At 49.0% G+C, this 25901-nt stretch overlaps 14 protein-coding genes across 14 annotated transcripts; 9 read left to right on the top strand and 5 right to left on the bottom strand.

The window, feature by feature from the left end:
• Positions 1-42: 42 nt before the first annotated feature.
• FOIG_15997 (uncharacterized protein) lies at positions 43-2377 on the bottom strand (the record flags this gene model as incomplete). The annotated part of the gene is made up of 7 exons (XM_031217408.1): positions 43-510; positions 564-1456; positions 1515-1822; positions 1871-1972; positions 2031-2086; positions 2135-2264; positions 2319-2377. 7 exons carry the CDS (start codon positions 2375-2377, stop codon positions 43-45), a joined length of 2016 nt encoding a protein of 671 aa, XP_031052879.1.
• A 540-nt stretch (positions 2378-2917) lies between these two features.
• FOIG_15996 (sarcosine oxidase) lies at positions 2918-4141 on the bottom strand (the record flags this gene model as incomplete). Its single annotated transcript, XM_031217407.1, has 1 exon — positions 2918-4141. The coding sequence occupies one exon, from the start codon at positions 4139-4141 to the stop codon at positions 2960-2962; it is 1182 nt and encodes a 393-aa protein (XP_031052878.1). The 3' UTR covers positions 2918-2959.
• An 890-nt stretch (positions 4142-5031) lies between these two features.
• On the top strand, positions 5032-6135 carry FOIG_15995 (uncharacterized protein; the record flags this gene model as incomplete). Its single annotated transcript, XM_031217406.1, has 1 exon — positions 5032-6135. One exon carries the CDS (start codon positions 5032-5034, stop codon positions 6133-6135), a length of 1104 nt encoding a protein of 367 aa, XP_031052877.1.
• A 649-nt stretch (positions 6136-6784) lies between these two features.
• FOIG_15994 (uncharacterized protein) lies at positions 6785-7864 on the bottom strand (the record flags this gene model as incomplete). Its single annotated transcript, XM_031217405.1, has 1 exon — positions 6785-7864. One exon carries the CDS (start codon positions 7862-7864, stop codon positions 6785-6787), a length of 1080 nt encoding a protein of 359 aa, XP_031052876.1.
• A 509-nt stretch (positions 7865-8373) lies between these two features.
• Positions 8374-9359, top strand: FOIG_15993 (uncharacterized protein; the record flags this gene model as incomplete). The annotated part of the gene is made up of 2 exons (XM_031217404.1): positions 8374-8544; positions 8598-9359. The coding sequence occupies 2 exons, from the start codon at positions 8374-8376 to the stop codon at positions 9357-9359; spliced, it is 933 nt and encodes a 310-aa protein (XP_031052875.1).
• A 720-nt stretch (positions 9360-10079) lies between these two features.
• On the top strand, positions 10080-10274 carry FOIG_15992 (uncharacterized protein; the record flags this gene model as incomplete). Its single annotated transcript, XM_031217403.1, has 1 exon — positions 10080-10274. The coding sequence occupies one exon, from the start codon at positions 10080-10082 to the stop codon at positions 10272-10274; it is 195 nt and encodes a 64-aa protein (XP_031052874.1).
• Positions 10275-10466: 192 nt separating this feature from the next.
• Positions 10467-11120, top strand: FOIG_15991 (uncharacterized protein; the record flags this gene model as incomplete). The annotated part of the gene is made up of 1 exon (XM_031217402.1): positions 10467-11120. One exon carries the CDS (start codon positions 10467-10469, stop codon positions 11118-11120), a length of 654 nt encoding a protein of 217 aa, XP_031052873.1.
• Positions 11121-11365: 245 nt separating this feature from the next.
• Positions 11366-11485, bottom strand: FOIG_15990 (uncharacterized protein; the record flags this gene model as incomplete). Its single annotated transcript, XM_031217401.1, has 1 exon — positions 11366-11485. One exon carries the CDS (start codon positions 11483-11485, stop codon positions 11366-11368), a length of 120 nt encoding a protein of 39 aa, XP_031052872.1.
• Positions 11486-12145: 660 nt separating this feature from the next.
• On the top strand, positions 12146-14116 carry FOIG_15989 (uncharacterized protein; the record flags this gene model as incomplete). The annotated part of the gene is made up of 4 exons (XM_031217400.1): positions 12146-12437; positions 12492-12666; positions 12713-13059; positions 13116-14116. 4 exons carry the CDS (start codon positions 12146-12148, stop codon positions 14114-14116), a joined length of 1815 nt encoding a protein of 604 aa, XP_031052871.1.
• Positions 14117-15358: 1242 nt separating this feature from the next.
• Positions 15359-17257, top strand: FOIG_15988 (uncharacterized protein; the record flags this gene model as incomplete). Its single annotated transcript, XM_031217399.1, has 1 exon — positions 15359-17257. The coding sequence occupies one exon, from the start codon at positions 15359-15361 to the stop codon at positions 17255-17257; it is 1899 nt and encodes a 632-aa protein (XP_031052870.1).
• A 433-nt stretch (positions 17258-17690) lies between these two features.
• FOIG_15987 (uncharacterized protein) lies at positions 17691-19424 on the bottom strand (the record flags this gene model as incomplete). Its single annotated transcript, XM_031217398.1, has 2 exons — positions 17691-17852; positions 17916-19424. 2 exons carry the CDS (start codon positions 19422-19424, stop codon positions 17691-17693), a joined length of 1671 nt encoding a protein of 556 aa, XP_031052869.1.
• A 289-nt stretch (positions 19425-19713) lies between these two features.
• On the top strand, positions 19714-22200 carry FOIG_15986 (uncharacterized protein; the record flags this gene model as incomplete). The annotated part of the gene is made up of 1 exon (XM_031217397.1): positions 19714-22200. One exon carries the CDS (start codon positions 19714-19716, stop codon positions 22198-22200), a length of 2487 nt encoding a protein of 828 aa, XP_031052868.1.
• An 832-nt stretch (positions 22201-23032) lies between these two features.
• FOIG_15985 (uncharacterized protein) lies at positions 23033-24440 on the top strand (the record flags this gene model as incomplete). Its single annotated transcript, XM_031217396.1, has 8 exons — positions 23033-23254; positions 23311-23407; positions 23536-23578; positions 23640-23700; positions 23763-23804; positions 23871-23914; positions 23968-24045; positions 24104-24440. 8 exons carry the CDS (start codon positions 23033-23035, stop codon positions 24438-24440), a joined length of 924 nt encoding a protein of 307 aa, XP_031052867.1.
• Positions 24441-25055: 615 nt separating this feature from the next.
• On the top strand, positions 25056-25614 carry FOIG_15984 (uncharacterized protein; the record flags this gene model as incomplete). The annotated part of the gene is made up of 4 exons (XM_031217395.1): positions 25056-25089; positions 25151-25205; positions 25256-25369; positions 25479-25614. The coding sequence occupies 4 exons, from the start codon at positions 25056-25058 to the stop codon at positions 25612-25614; spliced, it is 339 nt and encodes a 112-aa protein (XP_031052866.1).
• Positions 25615-25901: the final 287 nt, after the last annotated feature.

Raw genomic sequence — 25901 nt, 5'->3', positions numbered from 1 at the left:
TTATTATTTATCATTTAGGCTGTTTTCCTTATGACTTAACTTTTAAAATTGATTCATGTCCCACCAGTCCATGTTCATACTAAAGTTCTCCCCCATCGGCCCGAGATTCTCCCAAGGTCCCCAGGCCAAATCATGCGTAGTCACATGTTCATTACTAACCCCATGCTGGGTCGTAATCGCCCCATTCTCTACTGTCTCTTGTGGGTTCACGTCCGTCCTCTCCGACACCCAAGCTGGAGGTGACGCGTATTGAGCTGTTGACTCTCGCATATCTGTTGGCGGTGAACTCGCCTCGGACATTGGTAGGCCATCTTCGTCCTGAGTGGCTGCATGACCGCTCCAAACATCTCGACCATGAACGCTTTGATCATGGTAGTTGGGGAATTGCGGTGCCGCTACATCCAGCAACACCCAGATGAGAGATGTTCTGACAACGGCTGGGGATGATTTGTCAGTCGCCATTTGAGTTGATCGATCGGTTGACTCGATGAACTGATCCAGAGTATGTTCCTGATATAGGTATTAGTGATCAGTAGAATATCTTTATGGAGTGGAGGGCATACAATCGTTTTGCAAACTGGCCAACATGTCGCCATCTCCCTCACAAGATTCCTGCAAACTGCCAGATTTCTCACAGAAGATGCCTGCAGCTGACTATCATTGGTTTTGGTCCAGTACAAATGCAATGTACTGGCTATCGCTGCAGCTTGAGCGAAGAAAGGATCAGCTAGTCGAAGATTCTTCTCCTCCGCTGTTCGAATCAGCCTCGAGACCCAAGTACAGTGCCTCAAAGCTTTCAGATATGATGCTCTCCAGAATGAGTCGCCTCCAAGTCTACTCTTTGGTGTTTCAGCCATGACTGTATATAGGGATGGGTGATTGAGGACGCAGTGGATGGTATGGTAGGTCATCTGGACTCGGAGCCATGGTAGCCAATCCATCCGGTTATTCTCTACCTTTAGGGGTGAAGTCTCCGGGAACTTCGCTGCGTTATAGCTTATAGAAATCGGATAGACCATTTCAATCTCCAACAGTCGCGAACAAAGTCTGGTGTAGTCGGAATCTGGATGCCAAGGACGTTTGGCCAAGCCTTCAAAGCACTTGGCGACGTAAAGTCTAACATCACTCCAAAGCTCGCAAACTTTCAGGGCCTGTGACCAAACGTCAACCAGAGTCTCCCTTAAGCCAGAATCGGTCGCTTTTGGAGCTGGGATACAGCTACCAAGAGAATCTCGCGTCTCGACTGTGAGCAATTGCGGCGCGTCGATACTTGTTGGTATGGACGGCAACAAGACTGGTCTACCGCAAGAAGAGCTTAGGTAGTGAATACTCCAGAAGAGCCGGGATTTATCTTGTGAGACTGCTAAGCCACTTGGGTTGCGCTCACTGCCGGGAAGAAGCTGGATCATGTTCTGGACTGTTGCTATGTCAAAGCCAGCCATGGGGATGTTGCCCACTAATACGGTTTTAGTAAAACGGAACGTTTTTCTATAACAGAGCGAATATCAGCTTACATATGAAGTTGTAGTATGCTAGTAGACACAGCGCCTGAGCACATCTGATGGTCACTCTGCCCTCCGCGATTTTGAGCATAACACCTCTTCGAGCAGTTTTGTTGTAAGAGTCAGGGCTTTGAAGGTTATCCATAGGCACATCTTCCGTATTATAAGTCATGCTTAGAGCCAGCATGGCATAGATCAGCTCCTCAGATGTATCTGAAGGTAGTAAAGGGCGCTCGCCAAAAAGCCAAAGAGGTTGTCGATGGATATGGCGAAAGTAAAAGTCAATGGCTCTTGTGGTGACTTCTGTTGGTATTGACGATCTGCTCTTCATTAGAACGTGTAAGCATGTCTTAAAGGGAAGAACTTACATCAATGGAAGGGTCGTGTGAGGAGAGACTGATGAGAATGATGGTATACGGTTATTCCTGTCTGACGTCGAGGTGGGTGTAGTTTCTTGCATTGATGGAGGGCTGCATATCGTCAGCTCAGATGGCCCCGCTGCATGAGCTAGAGTACTATTCAACGTACACAACTCTGCTTATTAAGCTATCCAACTTATCCTCGAGTTGTTCAAGTCGACTGGACTACAGCTCTTAGTAAGAGGTATGAGATACTCGGATGAAGGCCCTTACCATGCGATTCTCCATTCTGCTCGTGGTATCCTCACTGATAGGATTGACCTCGGTGAACGAGCATTGTTGACGGAGGCGTGTACATGCTGAACATCGCGGTCTTTCACCTGGGCAGCGAATCTTCTTGCGGCTGTAATGTCATCAGCAATCATGTCTGCTATTGCCGATATGGGCATAAATGTACCGGCAATTATCACAAGCCTGAGCAACGCGTCGATATTGTCTTGATCGTGGGGCACTCATGCTGTGTGTTTATTGATGTGATTGATATGGCTTGTGCAGAGACTGGAGAGCGGTTGGTGACATTCAGAATTGGTGCAGATTATGTATCCTACGCGTCTGGCTACTGAGTCTAGGCCCTGAGTCAAAAGTGCGGGGGTAAAAAGCCACTGAGAGCAGGGAGTAAGGCGCAGCTCGCCACTGGCTCGGCCTGCTTAAAATTCCGGGTCTTGTCTTATCAGACACCTAATTTTGCGATAAGAGACGCAGGCTTACAACGGCGAATGCCTTTTTTTAATCAGGCTCAATTGAAGAAAGTAACTGTAATGCGCGTTAAACTCTTTCATGCGACTATTGTATTGTTTTTGGTTTTTATTCTCCCTATTAAGTTCAGACAACGGGCGACCTTGTCAATAGGCGTTATCCTGTTGTTTCAATGCATGTAGACCGAGCCATCGTGTTTGTGAAATGAAACCCACAAACTGCATGAAATCATCCTGTACCAAATAGTATAAGTTGACTATATTTCTTACGATGTTATGGTGACGATTAGACAATTTTAAGCCAACGGTGATATCTAATTAATGCTGTCTAAATGCTATGCTTCTACAATTTGCTGTCTGCTCCTACCCTAGGGATGCCAAAGTTTGAGATATCCTCCTTTGTCTCACCATCTATCGCAAGCTCTGCCAAAACACGGCCAATAGCTGGAGCAAACTTGAACGCATGACCTCCACCCAAGCCCACAATAACATTGGGATGATTCTTCAAAGGGCTGATGACGAATTGACGATCAGGAGTGATGGCATATTGACAGGTGACTGTTCGAATGGCCTGGCCCTTTTCTGGTATCAGACCGCCCATGAATGAAGTAAGCTCATTGAACAAATCCTCAGACGGGACAAAGGTTCGCTCCTCGGGTGTCATGAAGTTGTTGGATGTATCACGGCCTGCTTTGATTGTTGGTTCGCCGTAACTGGGGAACCCGTAGAAGTATCTGTTGCCAGCCCAGATCCAAACTGGAAACTTGGTATCGTCAAATGGCGTAACATCAGCTGGCTTGTAGTAGGTGACCTGTTCTTGCATAATCTGGAGCGGGATGTTTGTGCCAAGCGGAGTGATGAGCTTGTTAGTCCACGCGTCGCAAGCCAAGATAACCTTGTCGGCGTGGAATTGACCTCGAGATGTGTTGATAGTCATGCCCTTGCCGTTTGAATCTGGGATCAATGCATCCACACGCGTCTTCTCCTTCAAAACAGCGCCGTTGGCACGAGCTTGGTACTGCATTGCCGCCACAGACTTGGATGCATGTACGATTCCTGAGTCGGCAGTGTAAATCGTCTGAACACCTTCCGCGATGTCAAAAGAAGGCCAGCGTTTCTTGACTTCTTGAGAGCTGAGGACCTCATACGGAATATTGTTTGCGTCAAGACTTCTCATGAATTCAGAAGCACTCATGCTCTTCTCGAATTTGTTCAGAGATGCTCCATCATCGGCCAGTTTGGGGAAGAAGACGACGCCTCCCGTGATCGTGAGCATTTGAAGACCACTTCGACGTTCCAGCTCAGCCCAGTCTTTGTAAGCTGCATGGGCTAGAGCCACATAGTCTGGTGAGCCATAGGAGGTCCTGACGATACGGGATGTGTCGTGTGAAGATCCGTAGATGTTGCCAAAGTCATATTGCTCGAAACCGATAACAGTAGCTCCTTTGATGGCGGCGTGATAGGCTGCTGCGCTACCAAGAGCACCGAGGCCAACTACGGCCACTTGGAAGTTGTTGTTTGACATTGTAGGGAGTCTGACAAGAGATCGTGATTAAGAGAAAATTCAAAGATTGTTGAGGGATAAAAGGAAGTTGCAGTGGCCTGCTAATCTCATACTCTCGTCACAACGCCCTTCCTTATAATCGTGTCGAGGCCGATATAGCATGAACCTTATCTTATCTTATCAGGCCAGTTCCCCGAGTTTGCGGGGTACATCAGGTCATGAGATAAAGTTGCCCGTACCCACTTGGGCCATGGCGGAATTTCCGTGCCCACCACGGATTCTCACGGATTCTTCAGCCGAGACCAAACTGTGAGTCTGGGCCAGCAAGACATCTTTGTTAGTAAGCCTGTGACTATCACCAATACAAAGGAGGCTTCCGCATCTATCGCAAGAAGATGCTTCCGTACGTTTGACATATATTTCTCTGCTCTTGGAACATGATGAAACTCCCCTCAACGGCCCCCAATCAACTAGAGCAGAACTTGCCGGTATGGTCCTCCAGCGCGATCAACTGGAGAACATGTCCAACCTCATGAGACCCCCGAACAATGAATACAGAAGACAAGACACGCTCCTATTGGCAGACCTCCACCATGGGACAGAGACGCTGGTAACTCTCCGCGAAGCATTGCGGCAGCGACACTCTCTGGATATAAAGCGGCAATAAGGGGCTTATATGAAACTGGAAGGGCAAGCGACTCCGAGGTATGATAACTTATTTGGCCTCTTTTATTACCGTTTTGGGGTTAGCGTTTCGTAGGTGATGACCTCCCTGCAACTCGCGACTCACCTTGCTTACAAATGGCAATTAGAGTCTCGATATAAATGTTGTTGGCTGGCTTCTGCTAACAAGTTAGTTTCAAGGCGACGAGGAAGAAAGCTATTGATCGAGCTTGACATTTGAACACTCAATGACGAAAATCTTCGTGCAAGTACACTTTGTTTCTGATCACTCTATTCTCGCAAACTATTGCGATATAACAAACGTCTCGGTAGAGGAGGAGCTAATTCCCAGGTCTAGAACAGGTGCCACCGGCTACGTCGGAGGTGATGCTCTCTACACGTTGGCAAAGGAGCATCCCGAGTATGAAATCACGGCTCTTGTTCGGAGCCAAGAGAAGGGCGATATAGTTACGAGCCAATATCCGTCTATCCGTCTCGTATATGGGAGCTTAGATGATTTCGACTTACTCGCCAACGAAGTCTCCAAAGCCGACATTACTTGCCATTGGGCCAGTTGCGAGCATGAAGCCGCCGCCAAAGCCATCGCCGAAGGACTGTCCCGCAAGACTGCGCCGGGATTCGTGATCCACTTGTCCGGAGCCGACCTCATCTGCTTCCCGGATTTGAACGCCGATACGTACGGGAGTCGACGAGATCGGATTTTTGATGACTGGGATGGCCTTGATGAAGTCATTTCACCCGCTAACAATTCCCCTCACCAAGAGGTTGACCTGGCCATCCTTGACGCAGCCAAGAGAGGTGGCAAGACAGGCATTGTGTGTCCTCCGACTATTTACGGTCCAGGGCGGGGACCCGGCAATCAAAGGAGTATTCAGGTGCCCGAATTAGTATCGCATATCTTGCAAAGGGGTGTTGCCTTTACCGTGCAAGGTGGGGAAAACATTTGGAATTCAGTGCACGTCCACGACTTATCAAAGCTGTTCTTAAAGCTCGTTGAGGCTGCTGCTCAGGGAGGCGGTAAAGCTGACTGGGGGGCCAAAGGCTTCTATTTTGTTGAAAGTGGTCACTTCAGCTGGAAAGCTGTGGCGGAAAGGATTGCTGAAGAGGCAAAAGATCGAGGGCTTGTGAAGACCCTGGAAGTGCAAAATCTGAGCGCGGAGGACGTAAACGGCATTTGGTCCTATGGTGCGTTTTTCTGGGGTACGAATTCGCGCAGCAAGGCCATTAGGGCGCGTAAACTTCTGGGTTGGAGTCCGGAGGGGTGTGATATCTTTGAAGATATCCCTGCTGTTGTTACCGCGGAGGCTGCTGCGTTGCGACTCATGAAGTAGCAGAAACACAGTATTATGTATCGTATCCTAGACCGGCTGTGGAAATACATGCTGATGGTCCGATGGATGAATCTAGTTCAATTGATATCTTGCGTTGAGAACTGGAATTTACAACTCACAATGCACTGCGATGTACCTCTCCCATCTCATGCCCCCATCGCCGCTCGCGGGTTTCACGGATCATGCCAAACACCGTTTGAAGGTAGACGAAACGAGTGTGTGTCTGAAACTTGAGTTGCTAGCTTATGCCATTGTGTAATTCAGATGTGGGCTGGCTCGTGGCCGGGCCACAAAGCACCAGAACGGAAATCAAACTACTTTTCGGCCTTGAGCTCATAGAGACTAGCTACTAAATTCAGTGCCCTGAACTATTATCAAATGCAAACTGTTACGTTGAATCGAGATTATCACGGTACAGAGGCTTGCTTGCAATCTTCCAACTTACCAAGCTGTCAATACACTGTCGTCCTGATCTCTGCAGCTCAATCTTGGTATCGTGTGGACAGCTCGAAACAGCATACAATTTGCTAGCACGGTACATAACTCTTTCCATCTGCTTGCGATGCGAGGAATCGCTTATAGGACGTCATCAATTAGTTGCTATGAGTAGGAGTAATTGATATTTCCAAACACCAGTGAATCAGGATACTCAACCAGTAACTTGGAACAAGGGTTCTCCGAGCATATCGAGATTGACTGAACCGAACCCGTTGCCGGGAAGAACGGTATAGTCGACTCGACCATCAGACTGCATCCTAGGGACATCCGCAATCATTGGGCTTATCCATTCGGTAAAGAGATCCACAGCACGCAGCCGGTCAGGGGGTGTAGAAGCAGCTAATTGCATATTTTGTGCAGTTGTAAGAGCGCAACCCCATGTGTCATCGATATTCACCTTTATATCAAGTGCAATAGCAGCATCTCTCAAGGTTCGCGCCTTGGTGAACCCGCCGACGCGAGAGGGCTTAATATTTATAGCCGTGACTCCGGCCGCATGCGCTGTGATGAGATCGAGCATTATCACGATGCCCTCATCCATGACAATAGGGAGATCGGTACGCCGACCGACCTCGGCACAGTGAGACGTTAGCCGGCAAGGCTGCTCGAGAGGAACGGTAATATCTTGCCCGAGGGCGCGGGCGTAGGTCAATGCCTGGTCCAGGTTCCAACCAGCATTTACATCAGCCCAGGCAGTGACACTCTCCGGGAGAGCTTTGCGGATGGCCTTGACTCGTCCGGCATCGCTAAGTGGGTCGACGGCTCCAGCCTTTATTTGCATGAATTTGAATCCTTTTTCGGCTTCGGCGAGAGCATCTTTCACGCCCGTCTCTGGATCTCCAAAGTTGATGACACAAAAGCCAGGCGGGTTCTTAGTAAGAGATCCCCCGAGCAAAGCGGAAGTCGGCAGCCCAGTAGCTTTGCCTAGGATATCCCAACAAGCCATGTTGATAACAGCCTTGGCCGCTGTGCCCGCCATCATGGCGCGGTCCATCACGACGTCAATAGCTGCGGGTGATCGAGGGTCTCGGCCGATAACCAGTGGGCCTAACTCCTTGAGCGCAGCGATCTCTGCAGCAAATGAGCTGGGGAGGTAGTTGCTGCCCAGCGGCGCTGTCTTCGCCCATCCTTCTATGGGAGGGGCGCCGGTTGTGCGAATCCGAATGACAATGGAAGGTTGTCCGGAGGTAGAACTCCGGACAACGACCACCAGACATGGTATACGTGCCATCATTAAAACTGGCCTTGTAACTGAATACGGTGATGTTGTTGATCTGCATTGTCGTGGGCGATAGATGTGGAAGTTGAAACTGGCTTATGGTGCCAGAGTATGGGGTAATTGGGAATGGTGCTGGTTGTGAAGGACGTGGGGAATGGATCAAACCATGCCAAACAATATCAGTCCTACTTATGATTTCCGATACGACCATCGCCCCGCGTTGTGCAGTGCCATGCATTCTACGGCACGGCAACTGAGCCGTAGTGGCACCGGATACACGGCCTAAAACGAGTGTGATGCCGAGTTTTGGAACGCATATCTATGAGAGGGGGATGAATATGAACACATAAGGATACCCCTCGTTGTCTCGATTAGCCATTCCTCTTTTCTGAGATTAACCAAAGCCATTCTTGTTACTTACAACATCTTCTGGTTCGTCAACCAGGTCATCACCAACAATAACTCCCCCACATCCAAGATTTTGCTGTCTCGAAAGCATTCCAAGATCTAGCCCCGCAAACATGAGCCACACTCTTGCCCTTGACAATTCAATCATTCATGACCTTCTAATCAGCCTCTCTAGAGCAAACATTGTGAGGTTTCAAAGAGACCTCGAAAACTCGCTCATCGAATTTTCGGCAGGCAGTGAGGGTAAATTTCAACTAAACCCTGGTTTGTCAACCGACCCAATGGTCAGAAAACCATCTTCCGAACGTTTACGTCCCCTGACGCGGTTGGAATGAAGATTATCGTGACACCCGCGCCAGTGGAGAGTCCCAATGGAAACACGGCTAATCCACCACTGAACGGTATCATAGCCCTATGCGATTCACTAGGCCGCCCTATAGGCCTTTTGAATGCTGCAGAGGTAACCGGTTTCCGAACTACGCTGTGTGCTCTAATCCCTTGGACATGGCGACGCCACACCGAGAATATTGTGATATTTGGTGCTGGGAAGCAAGGTTTATGGTACACCCGTCTTGCGCTCGCGTTGAGGGGCTCAGAAATCAAGTCAGTGACGATTATCAACCGCTCCGTGGCCCGAGCCCAGTCTCTCGTAGCGCAAGTAACGGAAGAGAACCAGAAATATTGGAAATCTTCGGCTACTTTGTTTAGCTTGGATCCTTCTCAGCCCGACTATAGCAAACGCTTGGCAACTGTCCTGTCGACAGCTGATGCAGTGTTTTGCACGGTTGGATCTACAAGCCCCTTGTTTTCTTTCCAAGGAGTTCTCAGAGGCACAAGAAGCAGGTCGCCATTCATTAGTGCTATTGGTTCCTGGCAATCCGACATGATGGAGCTGTACCCAGAGCTGCTTCGTTATGCTGCTGGACGGCCCGACTCTTACAGCCCACGCGGGGCTAGTGGCTGCATTATCGTCGATGATGCCCAAGAGTGCCTAGTTAAGTCAGGAGAGGTTATACAGTCTGGTCTAAAGGCAGAACAGATGTTGCAGGTTGGAGAGATCTTGAGCTGGCAGCAAGAGAAGTCGGGGTTGGAAGGCTAAGACAGAGAGCGGCTTGCATCGTGGCTCGCCGACGGCTTTGTCGTGTACGAGGGCGTAGGGGTTAGCGTAACAGACCTGGCTGCAGGTAATGCTATCCTTGAAATTGCCAAAGATCGGAACGTTGGAGTTTCCATCGCAAACTTTTAGCATGTCGCGAATCTTCTTCCATCCATAGTAATGAAAGCGCCGTAACTGGGTCCGTAAGTGCACTACTGTGCGAACCACAACCGTCAAGCAGTACAAGCATTCATGTGCAAGTGCCGATCCGATTCGAAAAAGAGTTTGGTTCCAGCGAGTTTTCTTACTTAATGACTACGCCCATGTATGGGCACTCTTTCTAGAATCATCCACCAGAGGGCATGCGAAGGTGTAGAAGTCTAGCGTTCGGTTGTCAAGATGGGATATGACGTAAGCTAGTCCAAGTACTTACTTGATCTTTTTGGAAGCAGTCTGGAGCAAAGAAATTAGTCACGTTAGTAGGTCTCCCCACCATCCGGTCGGTAACGCTCCCGAGTTAACATTAGTCCGCTGATTGGGTTTTCCTGCCTATTTGATTTGTGAACCGCTGCATAAAATTCCACTGTTTCCTCAAGACTTCGTTGGAGCTCTCTTATTATAATCTTCAACGGCGCTTTACACGGATCTCTACCGAAATCAACACCTTTCATAATTGCCACTGTTCCACATCATTTCTTTCTTTACCTCTTACACATATAAGACATGGCGGACAAGTCGTCTTACTGGGTTGAGTCTGAGGACTGGCATACCGCTGGAGAGCCTTTCCGCATCATCCAGCACCTGCCATCAGGCTTTCTGCCTGAGGTTCAGACTGTTTCGGAGCGTCGCATCGAGATCGTCAAGACCAAAGACCATCCGCTTGATCGGCTCCGCATACTTCTTAGCCATGAGCCATGAGGACACCCCGATATGTACGGTGGCTTTATTGCCCCCTCCCGAACGACTCCGGGGCTTCTTTCGGCGTGCTGTTTTGGCATAAAGATGGCTTCTCGACGGCCTGTGATCATGGCACTATCGCTCTAGGCTATTGGGCCGTACATAAGGGTCTTGTTAATGCCCCTGAGAATGGGGTTGTGGATGTCGTCATTGATGTCCCGTCAGGCCGCGTGGTTGCGTCAGTCACGAGAAAGGATGGCAAGTCTATATATGCCGACTTTTGTTAACGTCTCTACTTATCAGATAGCGAAAGGGTTATCTGTGGCAATCTCCTCTCGCGATTCTGATATTTCCGTCGACCTGACATTCGCTGGCGCTGTGATAGCATCGGTAGATACCACTCAGCTGGGTCTTGAGGTTAAGCCAAGCAATGCAAACAAATTTATCAGAATTCAACGAGAGATCAAGGCATTTCTTGGCGATAGGGCAAAGTACGGCCCCAACGAACTATACGCGATGCTCTTCTTCGAGGAAGAGGAAAACGGCAAAGGCTCGGGATGGATCGTCCAGAAGAGCATCAACGTCTACGGCGACGGACAGATCGACCGGTCTCCCTGTGGTTCTGGAACTTGCGGAAGGATGGCTATTCTACTGACTGAAGGTCGACTCCGAGAGAACTCGAAACTCTTGCACCACTCTATCATCAGGTCAGCCTTCGAGGCTGAGATAGTGTCCAAGGGTCAGAGTCCAGTCGAGGGGTTTCCTGCCTGTGTTGTGCGCGTGAGAGGCCAGGCGTATCTTGTTGCAGAAACGCGGTTTTTTATCAACGCCGAAGATCCAGTCGCTCCGGGCTTTGTCTTGCGTTAGGACTCTCGTTGATTCTAATCAAAAGAAGAATAGGGTATGGTACATTTTGTCACTTTATCACCCTTTACGAAATGTTCATCTTATTGCAATTTCGCTCCAAACCTTTGACACCCATGTCGAATCTTGTACCCCCAGCTCAGCCAGTCAATGAGTCATAACGGAACCTCGATACTCCAGCGTGTTCCCCATCCTATATATATTATCTCAGCCTTTTCGTATCTACTCGAGATTGAAGTTCTAACAACTTACTTAGCGTCCCAAGCAGCCTTTTGCAGATTGGAGCCGGTCCTGATTTGCCAATCCAGACCTCTGGAGGCAATCCATCCAGTCTCGATAACCTCTTTATTCTTCCTGGCAGGCTCCATTTTCCTTTTCCTTATAATTAATATAATACTTAATAAGGCATATTTTTTTATATCTCTTATAAAGTAGGATCGTTAATATTAATTACTTACTAAGGCTATAGTAATTAATAGTATCCCTAAGGTCCTTATTTTTAATATAAGTATAAATTATATCTTTAAGAACTTGAGTAATCCAGAGACCTTATGCTAGGAGGGCCAGTCTGACCTGGAGTACGAGGAACATATGTACAAAGGTGAGCATAAGCTACAGACAGGGCGGCAACAGCACCTTGGCGGGGACAGTGCGGCAACGACACCTTGGGGGGAAAGCGCGGCAATAACACCAGGCGTTACACAGCGGCAGCGATACCATTTGGCGCCGCGGTTGATGTATTCTTGAGTGTAAAGAGGGGTTAAAGGTTACACGATAACGAGCCGAGGGAGCCTGTCAGCCTGAGCATTATTCTGTCTGCATTTCAGAGGAGTTGTCTCGTAAAAAATCCAGTTTTCAACCCAGCCACAAATGTTCAATTTTACATAAACCTGCACTCACCGTTCTTGTTCGATCAAAGATATTAATCATTCAATTATTCTACGACTCTTTCTTCGTACCGCGCTTTCATTATGGGGATAAATTCATCAAACCCAGCTCATGACCCCGCGATTGTCCCGCCGCAGACAATGGACAATAGACCAGTCTTGGACCAGAAACCCACAGTAGACAAATTGGGAGACAGATCCACAGCTCATGCAAATGTTGCCCATGAAACGTTCACTTGCAAGGATGCTCCAGTCGAGAACCAACGTCCTCTCAAGGTCCGCGTAATCGGCGCTGGATATTCAGGCGTCTACCTCGGCATCAGAATCCCGCAGCGTCTGCGCAACATTGATCTCAAGATCTACGAGAAGAATGAAGGTGTCGGCGGAACGTGGTGGGAGAATCGGTATCCAGGTTGTGCCTGCGATATCCCATGTAAGCAAGAGAACCTTCTACAAGATCACAGTCTATTGACATTCCTACCTATAGCCCATTCTTACCAGTACACCTTTGCCCCGAACAAGGCTTGGTCAGGCTTTTATGCCCCTTCACACGAGATCTGCGCCTACATCGACGACGTGGCGGAGAAGTACGGTGCCAAGCGCTTCATCCATCTCGGACACAGAGTAACCAGCGCAACCTGGAATGATACGGCCAAGAAATGGTATTGCTTGCATTGCCTCATCTCGACCAATACTGACATCATCTAGGCACGTCACAGTTGAGACCAACGCAGGGGAGAGCTTCGCCGAAGAAGTAGATGTCGTCGTGGCTGCCAGAGGTAACCTCAACACAATCTCCTGGCCTGACATCCCTGGCTTTGATACCTTTAAGGGGAAGAAGATGCACTCAGCAGCCTGGGACCAGGACTATGACTTCAAGAACAAGAATATTGGTGTTATTGGTGGTGGGTCCAGCTCAATCCAGATCGTGCCAGAGCTGCAAAAGGTTGAGGGCGCCAAGTTGAGTTGTTTTGTACGCAGTAAGGTCTGGATATCGAACCGCTTTGGCGATGTGACGATGAAGCAACTGGGATGGGATCCTTCTGATATCGAATGTGGGTCATTCCTTAACACGCATTTGATCGGAACAAGTTAATCTGATGTGAGATAGTCTCGGCCGATCGTTTGGCAGAATTTGTCAAGAGTGACGATGAATATCTCCGCTTTCGCAAGCGTATCGAGGACGACGGCAACTTGGTTCATCTTTCAACTCTCCGAGGCTCAGAGATGCAGAAAGAGTTCGTGTCCATGTTCTCAAGGATCACCAATGATGTTCTTGGTTCACGACCCGATCTTCTCGAATCGTTCTCCCCAACTTTTGGTGTTGGATGTCGTCGTTTGACACCAGGACCTGGTTATCTGGAAGCTCTGTCTCAGCCTAACGTCAATTTCATCACTCAAGGTATCGAAAGTATCAACGAGAGGGGCCTGAAGCTCACAGGGCCTGAAGGTCGACAGATTGACGTCGATGTGTTGGTCTGCGCAACGGGTTTCCAGACTAACTACACCCCTCCCTTCCCTGTTATCGGTAAACAAAGAGTAACATTGAAGGACAAGTTTAACCCGTTCCCTGCGACATATCTCACTATGGCGGTGGATGGTTTCCCAAACTACTTCATGATGCTCGGACCCAACTCAGCCATTGGCGCCGGCTCATTGACATGTCTTCTTGAAGCAGAGGGAGATTACATCGTCAAGTGCATTCGAAAGCTGCAGAAGGAAGACTACGCAACCATGACGCCCAAAGCAACCCGCGTCCAAGATTTTGCAGACTACATTGGAGAGTACTTCAAGAAGACAGTCTACATGGATGACTGTAAGTCGTGGTATAAGATCGGAGGCGGATATGGCGACAAGATCTCGGCTCTTTGGCCCGGAAGTGTCATGCATGCACTAGAGACGTTGAGGGCGCCGAGATGGGAAGACTTTGAGTTTGAGGAAATGCATGAGAATAGACTTCGGTGGTTGGGCAATGGCTGGAGCATGTGTGTCATGGAGGAAGAAGAGCAGGGCGATCCGAGTTGGTACGTCAACCCGGATATAGTGGATGTGCCACCCGAAGGGAAACCAGAGAGGGATCCTAAGTATCTAGCCAGACCTTTCTCATACTGATTCATTTGCCCTTTTCTCAATAAATTGACATTTTTACTCTCAACATGTTGGTCGTTGTCTCACCGACGCATGCTTCTCTACTTATGGAATGCTTTGTTTTATACATTGCTCTGTAGTCTATTCTTTCGTCAAGTAAACACGAGGATGGAAGCTATACTTGCGTGGTCTAGCTAATCATCTATCAATTCCATATCCGTATTTCAACTATGAGTCAATCTTTGAGCCATTCTATAGCTTCCTCAGTGGTACAACCAGGCACTGATAGACCTCTGCCCTAAAGTCCCTTTTGTAAAGTCCAGAGGTAGTGAAGTTACAGCGTAAACACAGTCAATCATTGCATTCCACTCAGGTGTATTGTCAAGTATGACAGCCTTCGACAGTCTCTTCGCTGTGCTGAAGTTAGTCAGCTCTAGCAAGTCAGTAGAATGCAGCCGTCTCATATGGAATACGAATAACCCACACGCGTTTAGGCAGAAAATCTAGGACTTTCAGTTTCGCTCTAATTGTGCACTATGTAGTATGATGCTCTTTCAAAGCGTGTACTTTTAAGCGCATACTGCACTAGCTTGCACTAGAACTCCGCGGAAGTGTGGCGTGTCCGGAATGACATTGTGGGAGGGCTTAGGCTATTTGCTTTAACCTCCTCATCTCCTCGTCTCCGCGGATACGCCCACGTCCTAGAGTATTCCTTCTGCTAGGCAAAGAAATAGGTGCATGTAAATGTGCTCATACTCTAGCTAGAATAAGTTAGGTCCTCTTGGTATCTGTATCTAAAAGTTCGCAGTACGAAGCAAGCTTTGATCACATTTTAGTCGAGCCCTGGACTGAAGAGGCTAGCGGCCTTGGACTGAAGAGGCTAGCGGCCTTGAGGTTGGGAAATGCACCCCTGCGGCTGTTTTTATCCAATGGCGGTATAGTTCAATTCCTTCTGGCCTGCCATGGGAATTTCCTTGCATAATTTGGTGCAAGGTAGCAAAGCTGGAGTACTACCCCAGACTGCCCTATATGTCTAAAGCGCGGAAAGACAAGCACCGAGATGTGGGGGAAGGTTCTTGGATAATTATATCCATGTCGTGTACAGAAGCCTTGATAGATATATATAAGAATGAACGGAATCCGAAAATATACTGCTCCAGAATACAAACTCATCTCATTATCTTTCTGGCTCTCATCGCTCACATAATCCCTACATACCAGCATCACGCCCTTGGTTATAGCCGTTCGCTTATTGCGATGCTTGCAATGCAACTTCTTACAGCTTTCGCCATATCCTTGGCCGGGCAGGGCAGTCTAGTTACAGCTGCTGCTATAGAGCCGCGCTCCGCAAACTCTATTCCGCCCCCGCCGAAGCCGGAGCCTGTCCATCTGAAGAGACTGCCACTACCCCCAGGCATCTCCGATGATGCACCGGGAGCCTGTACCACCAAGATCAACCCGCGCGGAACAGGATGTATGCCAGTCAAGAGCTTGCGGGCTTTTCAATCCGGGGAGTTTCTCCCAGATGGCAAACACGTTCTTGCGCTTGTGCCTTTTATCGGTGCGCCTTTGGCTCCGGATCCTGCTAGCATATATAATGGCTCCCAAATCATCATTATAAAGACAGACGGTTCCAAATTTAGCAATGGTGACAAGTGGAAATGTATCACTTGCGGCGTACCGGCGGAGAACGCCGTCGGACAAACCCCAACCTATGACTACCCGCAGGCCTTTGATGACGGAAAGCGCATCTTATTTGGAAGCAATATTGCCGACTGCGGAGATCACTTGCTTATCAGCGATGAGTGCACGCCGGACCAGCTTCATGTCTACCCTATTCACTGGGATGTCAGTGCAGATGGCTCGGGTGCTGGCGGCAGCATTAGAGAACTTCGACTGCATCCAGACAATGCTCATCTCGGTTTTAGCTCCTTCACCACAGGGGCCAAGCTGGGACAGTTTGCATACTTCGGCCGTCTCAAGTTCAACCCAAAGCCAACGACGGGCCTGCCGCTCGCGCCACGGTACGACTTGATCAAGGTGTATAGGCTGTATCGAACCGATCTGCCGGCGCCGGTGGCAGCCCAGGGATCTCAGCTGACCTTGAACACAAGCGCCATTAGTGTCGGTGAGCTGAGAGGATTCAGCGGGCGCGGCGACGAAGCTGTCTATGTAGGAAACCCGGTGGAGTCCTGCAACCTTGACATATTTGCAGTAGGCCTACAATCTGGCCGCGTTCGTCGTATCACCTCGGACCCGGGTTACGTTGACCCGATCGAAGCTTCGCCTGATGGAAAATGGTGGGCTATCATGGACACTCGCGGGACCGATAGACAAACGTTTTTGGCCGGTATGCGAAACGTTCCCCCTCTGATTGATTTGGTGACGACAACTGTATCATCTTCGATCCGCAACAATGGACAACGTCGCTTCTTTTCGCCATGGTTGCTCGACGCGTATGGTGACCGCCAGAGTGACAACTACTATGGCCAGAAGATCAACGGTCCTGGCTCTAGTAAGTCTGGCAGTGGTGATCTACGTGATCCAGAGTGGAATGGTCAAGCCGACCCCCAATGGTCCCCTGACTCGACCCAGGTCGTGTATTGGGAGGCTCACGTTGAGGCTCCTGCTTGCGGTGGCATCAATCCGTTGCCTTGCTACCCCTCGAAAGAACCGGATGGCAAAGATATTCGTATCGTCTTAGCCACCTTCACTGCCCGTAGGCCAGCCAAATACACACCAGTTGGCACTGTCCCCGACGATATCCCATGGGCTGAGCTATATGTCCCCGGAAGCAGTACACCAGATAGAAAGGGTGTTACTCCCGGGCGATACACCCTTGATGCTAAGGCTTCAGGCTATGCTGAGGTAGCAATCACGCCTGCACAGGTTGCAGTCATATACCATAACTATTCTGATGACGGCAAAATATTTCTCAATGGTTGGGAGAATGCCACAACCGCGTCTGACAGCTTCACTCAGAGCCATGTGGATTGGTATTCCAACCTGACACAGACTGGCCCTGGTATCTACAACACCAAGAAGACCAGTGCTGACGGATTCCACATCACCATTGATGTACTGACTAATGAGTTCAACGCCAATGGCACCTTGACTACAACTATTGATGGCAAGAAGTATTCAGCACCTCCAAACGGTACATAGCTGGATGGATCGTCATTATAGCTTCCCTGTAAAGGCGCCTTAAATGTTGCAAGGGGCAGTTGCGCGTGATACTATGAAGCAGTCGAGCTGTGATAGGACATGATTGCTTCACGGAGATGGACCGGTTTACGCGAGCGATTATCTGTTTCTTCTGATGTCGCCAGTATCAATACACTTGGTTCCATTGGCTTAATCGAGAGTTCGGCATGATTACACCATCAATGTGACCAACTCTATTCCATTACGGCATGATTGAACAATAAGCGGTCCACTGAACTGGACGAGTTCTACTCTGAAAAACATGCACGATAGTTGCAATCGACAAGTAGCAAGTGTATTATCGATCTTGGATATACGATACTTTGTAACCAAAGGTACACCCTCGATCCTGATCCATCAAGAATACGATCAGCATGGTGACTCTTGTATCGATTCACAGCCCGCCAGCAAGTTCATCCGAAGCTTTTGAGTCCAGCTGTGCTAACAAATCCAGCAAGTTGTCGAATTGAGATCGCGCAACTCTCTCAATCGTGTCGTTTTCGGCGTTGTCAACCAGGTGAAGGAGTATGGTCCCAACACGACGAATTCGCTCGACCTAGACAGAATGAGCGTTCATTTAGTTTAGTTTACGTGTCATGCAATGATTATTGACACTCACCGCGGGCTCTCCCTGGACTTGGAAGCAGTAAAACGGCACTATGTGTAATTCATGTAGGAAATCTCTTACAATCTCAATCTTCCGGGTAGCACAAGAGATAGATTGACGGTTGAGCCCGACAAGAGCATGGAAATCATTATCGATACACTCTTGTAGGATAACGAGCCTTATGCAATGAAACACGGTCATTATATTACTTCTCTGCGTCCAGAAGCACTTGTTCTGGTAAGAAGTGACCTGCTCGTCGTCCCAATCGGAGCCATGGTCAGGATTTCTGAGCCATGCTGGCAACTCGTCCGCAAGACTTGTGAGTACCAAATACAACTCGCTCAAACGAGAAATCTCTTGTTGCACGTCTAAGGGTTGTATCAGGCCGGCCAGTTGGCGACTCGAGAGAGATCTTACATCGTCGAGCAGATTGGCAGCAGCAGCCCAGATGCGTCGTTTCAGATGGAACCCAACAAGAAGACGCGATTCGAGGCTGTTTTCGTTTACCTTCCTACTAGGGTCCAGTAGGAAATTGTCATCGTGGCCATTTTCAAGTAAAGTAAATTCACGCTTAAAGAACTGCTCGTTGAGGATCGGAGGACGTGATTGCAAAACAGCCGAGGTTTTGTCCGCTAGATACAAGAGCCAGAAGCTCGCACGGAGCGAAGGCACCTCAAGCTTGGGATGCTCCTGCACGGACATCTCGTTGTAGAGCCTCATTCGCTGCGCTAGATACGCCGCCTCTGCGTGATAATGGTACGACGTGCCGACCTTGCCGGTGCTGTTCTGCATAGCAGCAGAATGCCACATACGGATAACAAGAGATGTCGAGTCTGGATGCTCGAGGTCATGTTCCTCATATCTCCTGAGCATGGCTCTCGACGCTGATAAAAACGATGCCGCCAAGAGAACTCGCTGAGAAGGGGGACGATCGGGCAAGACGGACATGACAGAGGCGCAGAGTGCTGTGGCTAGGGTAAACTTTCGAAAGTATGATACTTGCTGATGGAAATCCGAGGCTGAGGAGATGAAGCTTGCAAATGGCGGAACGTTCTCTGCCGTGATGAGGAGAGCGGCAGCACGGAGCGTGGGCTCATGAACTACCGGGGTGTTTGGAAACTGATACTGGACGAAAAAGTCAACACATTTGCGGACCGCGTCGGCGATGGGCTCTGGGCTCAACAGGGCGCCAGCTGTGGCCTGAAGAGTTGAGTGAACATGTGCAGGGTCGGGGTAGAAGTCGAGTCCGTGGCTGGAGTCACGACGAGCGGATTCGGCGCCTGGAGGGGGTAGCGATTGAGGGGACACCGAGCTCTGGAACGTGTAGTCCGTGGTGCCATCCAAGGTATGGTCATCTTGCCCAGAATCAATAGGAATACTTCGCACACTCTGACGGCGCCGTGTTGAGGGATGGCTGTAAGTGCAGTCAAGGTGCGAGATTCGACAGTTAGAGCAGGGCTCAACCCCGTCACACCTGACTTTTCGTCTCTTGCAGGCATTGCAGGCATGTGCAGGTGGCATTGCGTCTCCGTGGAATGCGCGAGTGAGCGTGAGAGTGAGAGCAGTAAGTCAGTCAAGGGCTATTCCGCGGAGCTCGGTCTGTCTTATGGGGATCAAATGTGGGGTTGGGAGCATAAGGGCCTAATTTAGTTAGAGAGCCCTATACGCGTATACGGCATGCATCTCGTTCCGGAGTGTGCGTGCTGTTCCGCCCAGGTCCCTTGTAACATGACACTGCTCATTAACGTGGCAAATCCCAGCGTGTTCACCTGGCCAACTCATCTCTTGTCGGCTTCTCTCCTAACCCAGAATGTCAGCCACTTTTGACAGAACATGGATGTGGCATCCATCATTCTCTGAAGACATACCCGATACAGCTGGACTATTCGTCCACTTTAGGAGGCAGTTCTCGATCGAATCTGACAGACTACCCGAGTCTCTCAAGATCCATATCACTGCCGACACCAAGTACAAGCTCTATGTGAATCACCAACTCGTCGCTTTCGGCCCCGTCAAAGGCGACCATAACTTATGGTTTTATGATGAGCTTGACATTGGACCATATCTCAAGGAAGGAGATAACTATATCGGCGTCCACATTCTGCGCTTTTTTTACTCGACACAATATGCCCCAGCCTTTGCTCGCCTGCCCACCGGGGGATTGAGAATCACCATTCCAGACACGATCGCACCTTGGCCAGAGCTACTCTCCAGTAGCGATTCATGGGAGACTGCAATCGACCCTAACAGTCGCCTCCGAGTTGACGAGTCTGAGGACGTCTTTCTTCACATCTACGAAAGCCACCAAGTACAAGACTCTGGTCGTCCGCTTGATTGGCTGCCAGCTCAGGTCCTCAAGTTCAAGAATTCAACTGGCAACTCGACCCCCTGGCACCTCTCGCCTCGTCTCATACCGCCGTATCGCATCACGGCAGGCACTGGCTTCACAGGAATACATAACTTGAAAAGCAATGTGCCAATGGAGACATGGGGTGCATTCTTACTTGAACATGAGCATGGCACACCTCTGCAGCGTAGACTGCATCTTGAGCCAGGATCACGTCATGAGTTGGAGCTCGAGGTCGCCCATCACACAACGGCTTTCATCCGTGCCTGTTTCTCAAGGCCTTCCGAGAGAGGTGGTTATATCAAGATCACGTATAGCGAGAGCTATGAAGATGAGCCGGACTACTATACAGGCGCGAGAAGGAAAGAGCATCGCAGCGATCGAACGAAACAACTCTTTGGTCCACATGATATATATAATTTCCGGGGAGAAGATGGATTCAATCGCCTAGAATATTATGATGAGACGAAATATGAGACCTTTGCCCCGTTTCACTTCCGAACCTTTCGCTTCATCAAGGTCGAGATTCTTGCTGGAAGCTCGGGCTTGGATTTTCGGGGGCTTGATTTCCAGATGGCCCATTACCCTCTAGACGTTAGAGCGGTACTTTCGGCTACAAGAGGTCCAAACCATAGCAGCTCTGCCGCTGCTGTGGACGATTTGTGGAATACTAGCGTACGCACTTTGGTCAATTGCATGCATGACTGCTACGAGGACTGTCCTTTCTATGAACAGATGCAGTATGCCATGGATACTAGAAGCTCTGCACTCTTCACTTATTGTATATCCGGGGATGACGCGTTGGCACGACAAGCTATTATCCAGCTGCATAATTCTTTCCAGCCGAGACTCGGATTAACAGCAAGCAGAGCGCCTACTCATAGACAGCAATTCATCCCTCACTTCTCACTATATTGGATCCAAATGTTGTGTGATCACCATGACTACTATGGCGATGGAGAGTTCTTATCACAGTTCATGCCTGTCGCCGATGCCATTTTGACATATTTTGAATCTCGCCTCGATTCTGAGTTACACCTCGTTAAGCTCGAATTCGGACCAGATGCCGGTATATGGCATTTCATAGACTGGACAAAGGAGTGGAAGCCATACGGATATCCAGCTGTCTTTGAGCGTACTGGCATCTCTACCTACACAAATGCGATCTACGCCTACACTTTGAACGCCGTATCCAAGCTCATCAGTGCTCTTGGAAGGCCCGCCCTTGGAGACGAATACAGGGACCGTGCCAAACGTGTTGCTTCATCTCTTCGGGCGCACTGTTTTGACGGCGAGTTCTTTACTGACAGCCTGGTGTCTGCTTACGCCGAGGGTGAAATGCCAAAATACAGCCAGCATAGCCAAATCTGGACTGTGCTGAGCGGAGCTATCAGCGGCCGGGAGGCACAGACACTGTTGCGGAAAAGCATAGAGCGAACAGTCGCTGGACAATTCATTCAGGAATCAATCGCCATGTCCTTCTATACGCTTCGAGCCTTTTCTCTCGCAGGAGGTAACGTCTATGATGACCATTTCCACCAGTTTTGGAAACCGTGGTATGATCAGCTGGAACTACATGTTACCACCTGGGTCGAGGATGCTGTCGCCCAGCGCTCTGACTGCCACGCTTGGGGGAGTGTTCCCCTCTATGAGTTCATGGCGGAAGTTGCTGGAGTGAGGCCAGATCGCCCTGGCTGGAAAGCTATCAAGTTCCAACCAAGGTTGAAACTCTACTCTAGCCTAAGTGCCACTGTGCCTGTTGGCACAGTCGGCGGTGAGACATTGGGAGCCGTACATGTTTCATGGACTGGATCTGATGCTGGCGTGAAAATAATCGTTAGAGGGGAGAGGCTAGTATCTCGACCGGTCCCTTTGCATGTAGTCCTGCCGAACCAAGACCTACGTCTAGATTGGACAGGACACCAATTGGAGTTTACGATAAGTGCCTAGATGTCGCAGATGACTTGGTATAGATGCATAGAAATACATTTTAGTTACGAGCTCAAAGATGTCGAGGTTTTGATGTCATTTCGCTGGAGATTGATGAGCTTGACTATACTATACGTTCTAACCACTAACGCCCAAAGCCCATCACCATAACTAGTCGCTGCAGCATCAGTGAGCTTGCCATGTATAAGCGGGGACAATCAAGCCATTCGATTTATCTCCAAAGAACTGTTGATGTGACCAAAACCGCGAGCATTGCTCTCTCCATAACGCATCAGTACGCTTGGCTCGGCTTCATAGAGACATAGGTGGCGGAAGCCGGGTTTCGTTCCGCAGGTTGAATTATTAACGCATTCTCGGTCTTGTCACTCTTTTGGTGAACCAGACCGAATTTTGTACTTTGAATGGGCCCCAGCTACCCCTAAGGTGTGGTGCGTTGTGCATAAAACCTGTGCTGAGTGGACTAAGAACGTTCCACGGAGCCGGGCCCCGGGGTATGGAATGACAAAGCATTCCGCGGAGTGCAAGGATCCCCGCAGCCGTGGCATCAGCCCATGAGCTGTAGTGATGCGGGGCCTGGGCTGAACTATCGTGTCTGGGGCCCCGGATCGGCAGGTAACCCCAGGCTTCCCCAGCCTCGGGTCAGAGCTTACCGAGTTCAAGGATCTCCCCGTCCCTGGGACCAGCAAATTGTGATTCTGAGCTGTATGTCTAGACTTCAAATGGGAAAAGAATATATTTAGTCAATCACCACCTCTCAATCAGTTTTACCAACGCTCCTTCTATCATCTCTAATCCAAAACCAACAAATTACCGTGCTGCAACCAACGACACAATGGCCCATTCCCAGAAGCCCCAGTCAGACAGGCCTGACCTGGCGCACGTCGAGTCTATCCCGGACGATAACAAGATAACCCCCACTGCCGAATACCATCCCGACGAACTCGTCAAGTCCAAGTTCGATAACCTGTCCATCCCGCGCACCGTCTGGGTCTTTAGGCGGGTCGCTCTAGTTGCACTCGCCGTTTATACCGGCTATGTCTGCGAAGGCTTTGAGGTGAGTGATTGGCATGGGGTTGCTGAACTGAGGCTCACACGTATTTTGTCACCCAGCTCAAAATCGGTAACAACATCATCGCGAATGCCGGCTTCATCAAACAGTTCGGACGTAAAGGCGGTTCCGGTGTACAGGCACTTGATCCTACCTGGGGTAAGTTGACATGTACGACCATAACGATGAGGTCTCTGATGCTGAACATCGTGAATAGTATCTACATGGACTTCCCTCCTCGTTGGTCCACCTTCTCCTATTCTGAAACCGAAGCCGTGACTAACCAGATCAGAACGTCGGTCAAATTGTTACCTTCCTCTATATCCATTGGTAAGCCGTGCTGTCTGCGCTGTGCGCTTCTGCCATCATGTCCAACTGCTAACCCTTGCAGGTTCTCTGATAGATTCGGCCGTAAGGCGTGCCTCTATCTCGCTTGGCTCTGGCTGGCAGTCGTAAGTAGTATACAGGCAGGGTAGGCTGCTTGATCAGCAGGCCGCAGGACTGACTTCTCTAGGGTTGCACTGTTCTCAATGTGGCAAAGACCCCTTCTGTATGGGTGAGTCCTAGCTGCTAACTACCTCTTGTACGAGGCATTGTGTGAATGCTGAAACTCATGTCACAGGCCATTGGAAAGCTTTGCAATGGTGCAGGTGTTGGTATTCTTCAGTAAGACCTACCTACATTACCTTCCTTGTTATTCAGTTGTTAACACTCCCCAGGGTCACTTGTCAGGTCTACGTCATGGAAATATGCCCAAACAATATTCGCGGTGGTATGCTCACCTTTCAAGCTGTCTGGTACGTTTCGTCTTGGTCTAAATCACCACATGTTTGCATAAATTGACACTCCGTATAGGAGTAATATCGGCAACATCGCCTGCAATGTCATGATGCAGAGATTGAACAAGAACCACCCTGATGATTACACATTGCCATTGAGAATCCTCATCGCTCCTGTTGTAATGATGCTTCTGTTTTGGGCTTTCGTTCCTGAATCACCTTGGTATTACGCACGCCATGGGCAGAAGGAGAAAGCCATGAAGTCATTAACGCTCCTGTATGGTAACGTTGAAGGCTATGACTTTGAACAGGAATACAGTATCATCGAGAAGACGATTTCGCATGAGAGGGAACTCTTGGACGAAGCACCCAAGCTTACACACGTTTTCAAGGGCCTGAATTTGGTATGGTGACTTTTTATTTGTTTCCCTGCTCGTTGAATCAAGCGCTCATCACTGACTCCTCAACAGAGACGAACCCTTACTGTCTTGCTGCTTGCTGTCAGCGGGCCGTTTGGCGGTCTGTCTATCATTCTGAGTTACTCAACCTGTAAGTTCGTTGTCATTATCGTTTTAAGCATCATCCTAACCGTGCAGATTTCTTTGCGATTGCCGGCCTCTCTGATCCATTCCTTGCAACTCTCATCCTTTCGTAAGTCGTACCTTGTGCATAATACATCTTATATCCTTGTCAAGCACTAACCCTAATCTTCCCGCTACTAGTTGCTGCAACCTCCTTGCGGTCAGTTTGTGGACTGTGACGACCGACAGATTTGGTCGACGAACGTTCATCACCATCTCCCAGACTTCCATCTGTGCTTTCCTCTTTATCGCTGGATCTCTGTGGTGGGCTGGAGCTACTACTGGTAATGTGGCCACTGGCACTGCTCTTGTACGTCATAGTCACTCCCCTGTTCTGTTCTTTGCCTGCTCTTCCCTTGACCAAAGGGTAATACTAACACGCCTCAGCTATTTATTTGCTGCCTTTGGTCGTTCATGTTCCAGATTGTCAACCTGTCTTATTTTGTCATGTCGGCTGAGATCCCGTCGGCTCTCCTTCGAGGTAAGTTACCGTGTGCTTCTTTTTCTAATCATGATTGCACTCACTGACAATGATGTAACAGCTAAGACTGCTTCTGTTACATTCTTTGCTCAGTCTATTCTGGGAATCGCTTTTAGGTAAGTGGATAACGCTACATTTAGTCAAGTTTTCTTTCTAATTCTCATAGCTATGCTGTCCCACGTTTATTACTTAAACTCAATATTAAGGCATGTTTTGTATTTGGCGCCTTTTCCGTGCCAGTCTGCGTTCTTATGTGGCTTTATGTCCCAGAGACCAAGGGGTAAGCAAATTTCTGTCTTTTGGCATCTCCACAATTAGAGCAAGACAACACAGGGGATAAAGCTTTTTACCTAATTATGGAGCAAATTAGCTGACTTTTGGTTGTATAGTCGATCCGCCGCTGAGATTGATGAGCTGTATGAGTCCAAGGTTCCAGCTTGGAGATGGTCTAAGACTATCACGTCAGCTGAGAGGCAGATGCATACAGTTCTGCTAACTAAGGATAATGATAAGGAGGAGATATAAGCACATTACTACTTCTATATTTTTGAAATGAATTGCGCTTTGACTATGATCTTATTATTTATATTTACTGTTTTCTATTCATAACATCCTATGCAAATCACATAATAAGCAGCCCTAAGTAATTAAACTGATTTTATACTAACAGCGTCATTGCTGACCTTCCAGACAAAAACGTGTATTAAGTGGCATCTGACAAGGCGAGGCCAGGTTGCGAAAGCATGCTCCGCGTCATCTAAACAACAATAAGAGTCGGCAATAGGTTGTTGTGACACTGCTAAGTAGCCAAA

The sequence above is a fragment of the Fusarium odoratissimum genome (genome assembly GCF_000260195.1).
Source record: "Fusarium odoratissimum NRRL 54006 unplaced genomic scaffold supercont1.63, whole genome shotgun sequence".
Lineage (NCBI taxonomy): Eukaryota > Fungi > Ascomycota > Sordariomycetes > Hypocreales > Nectriaceae > Fusarium > Fusarium odoratissimum.
This window is presented reverse-complemented; position numbering and strand designations above follow the sequence as displayed.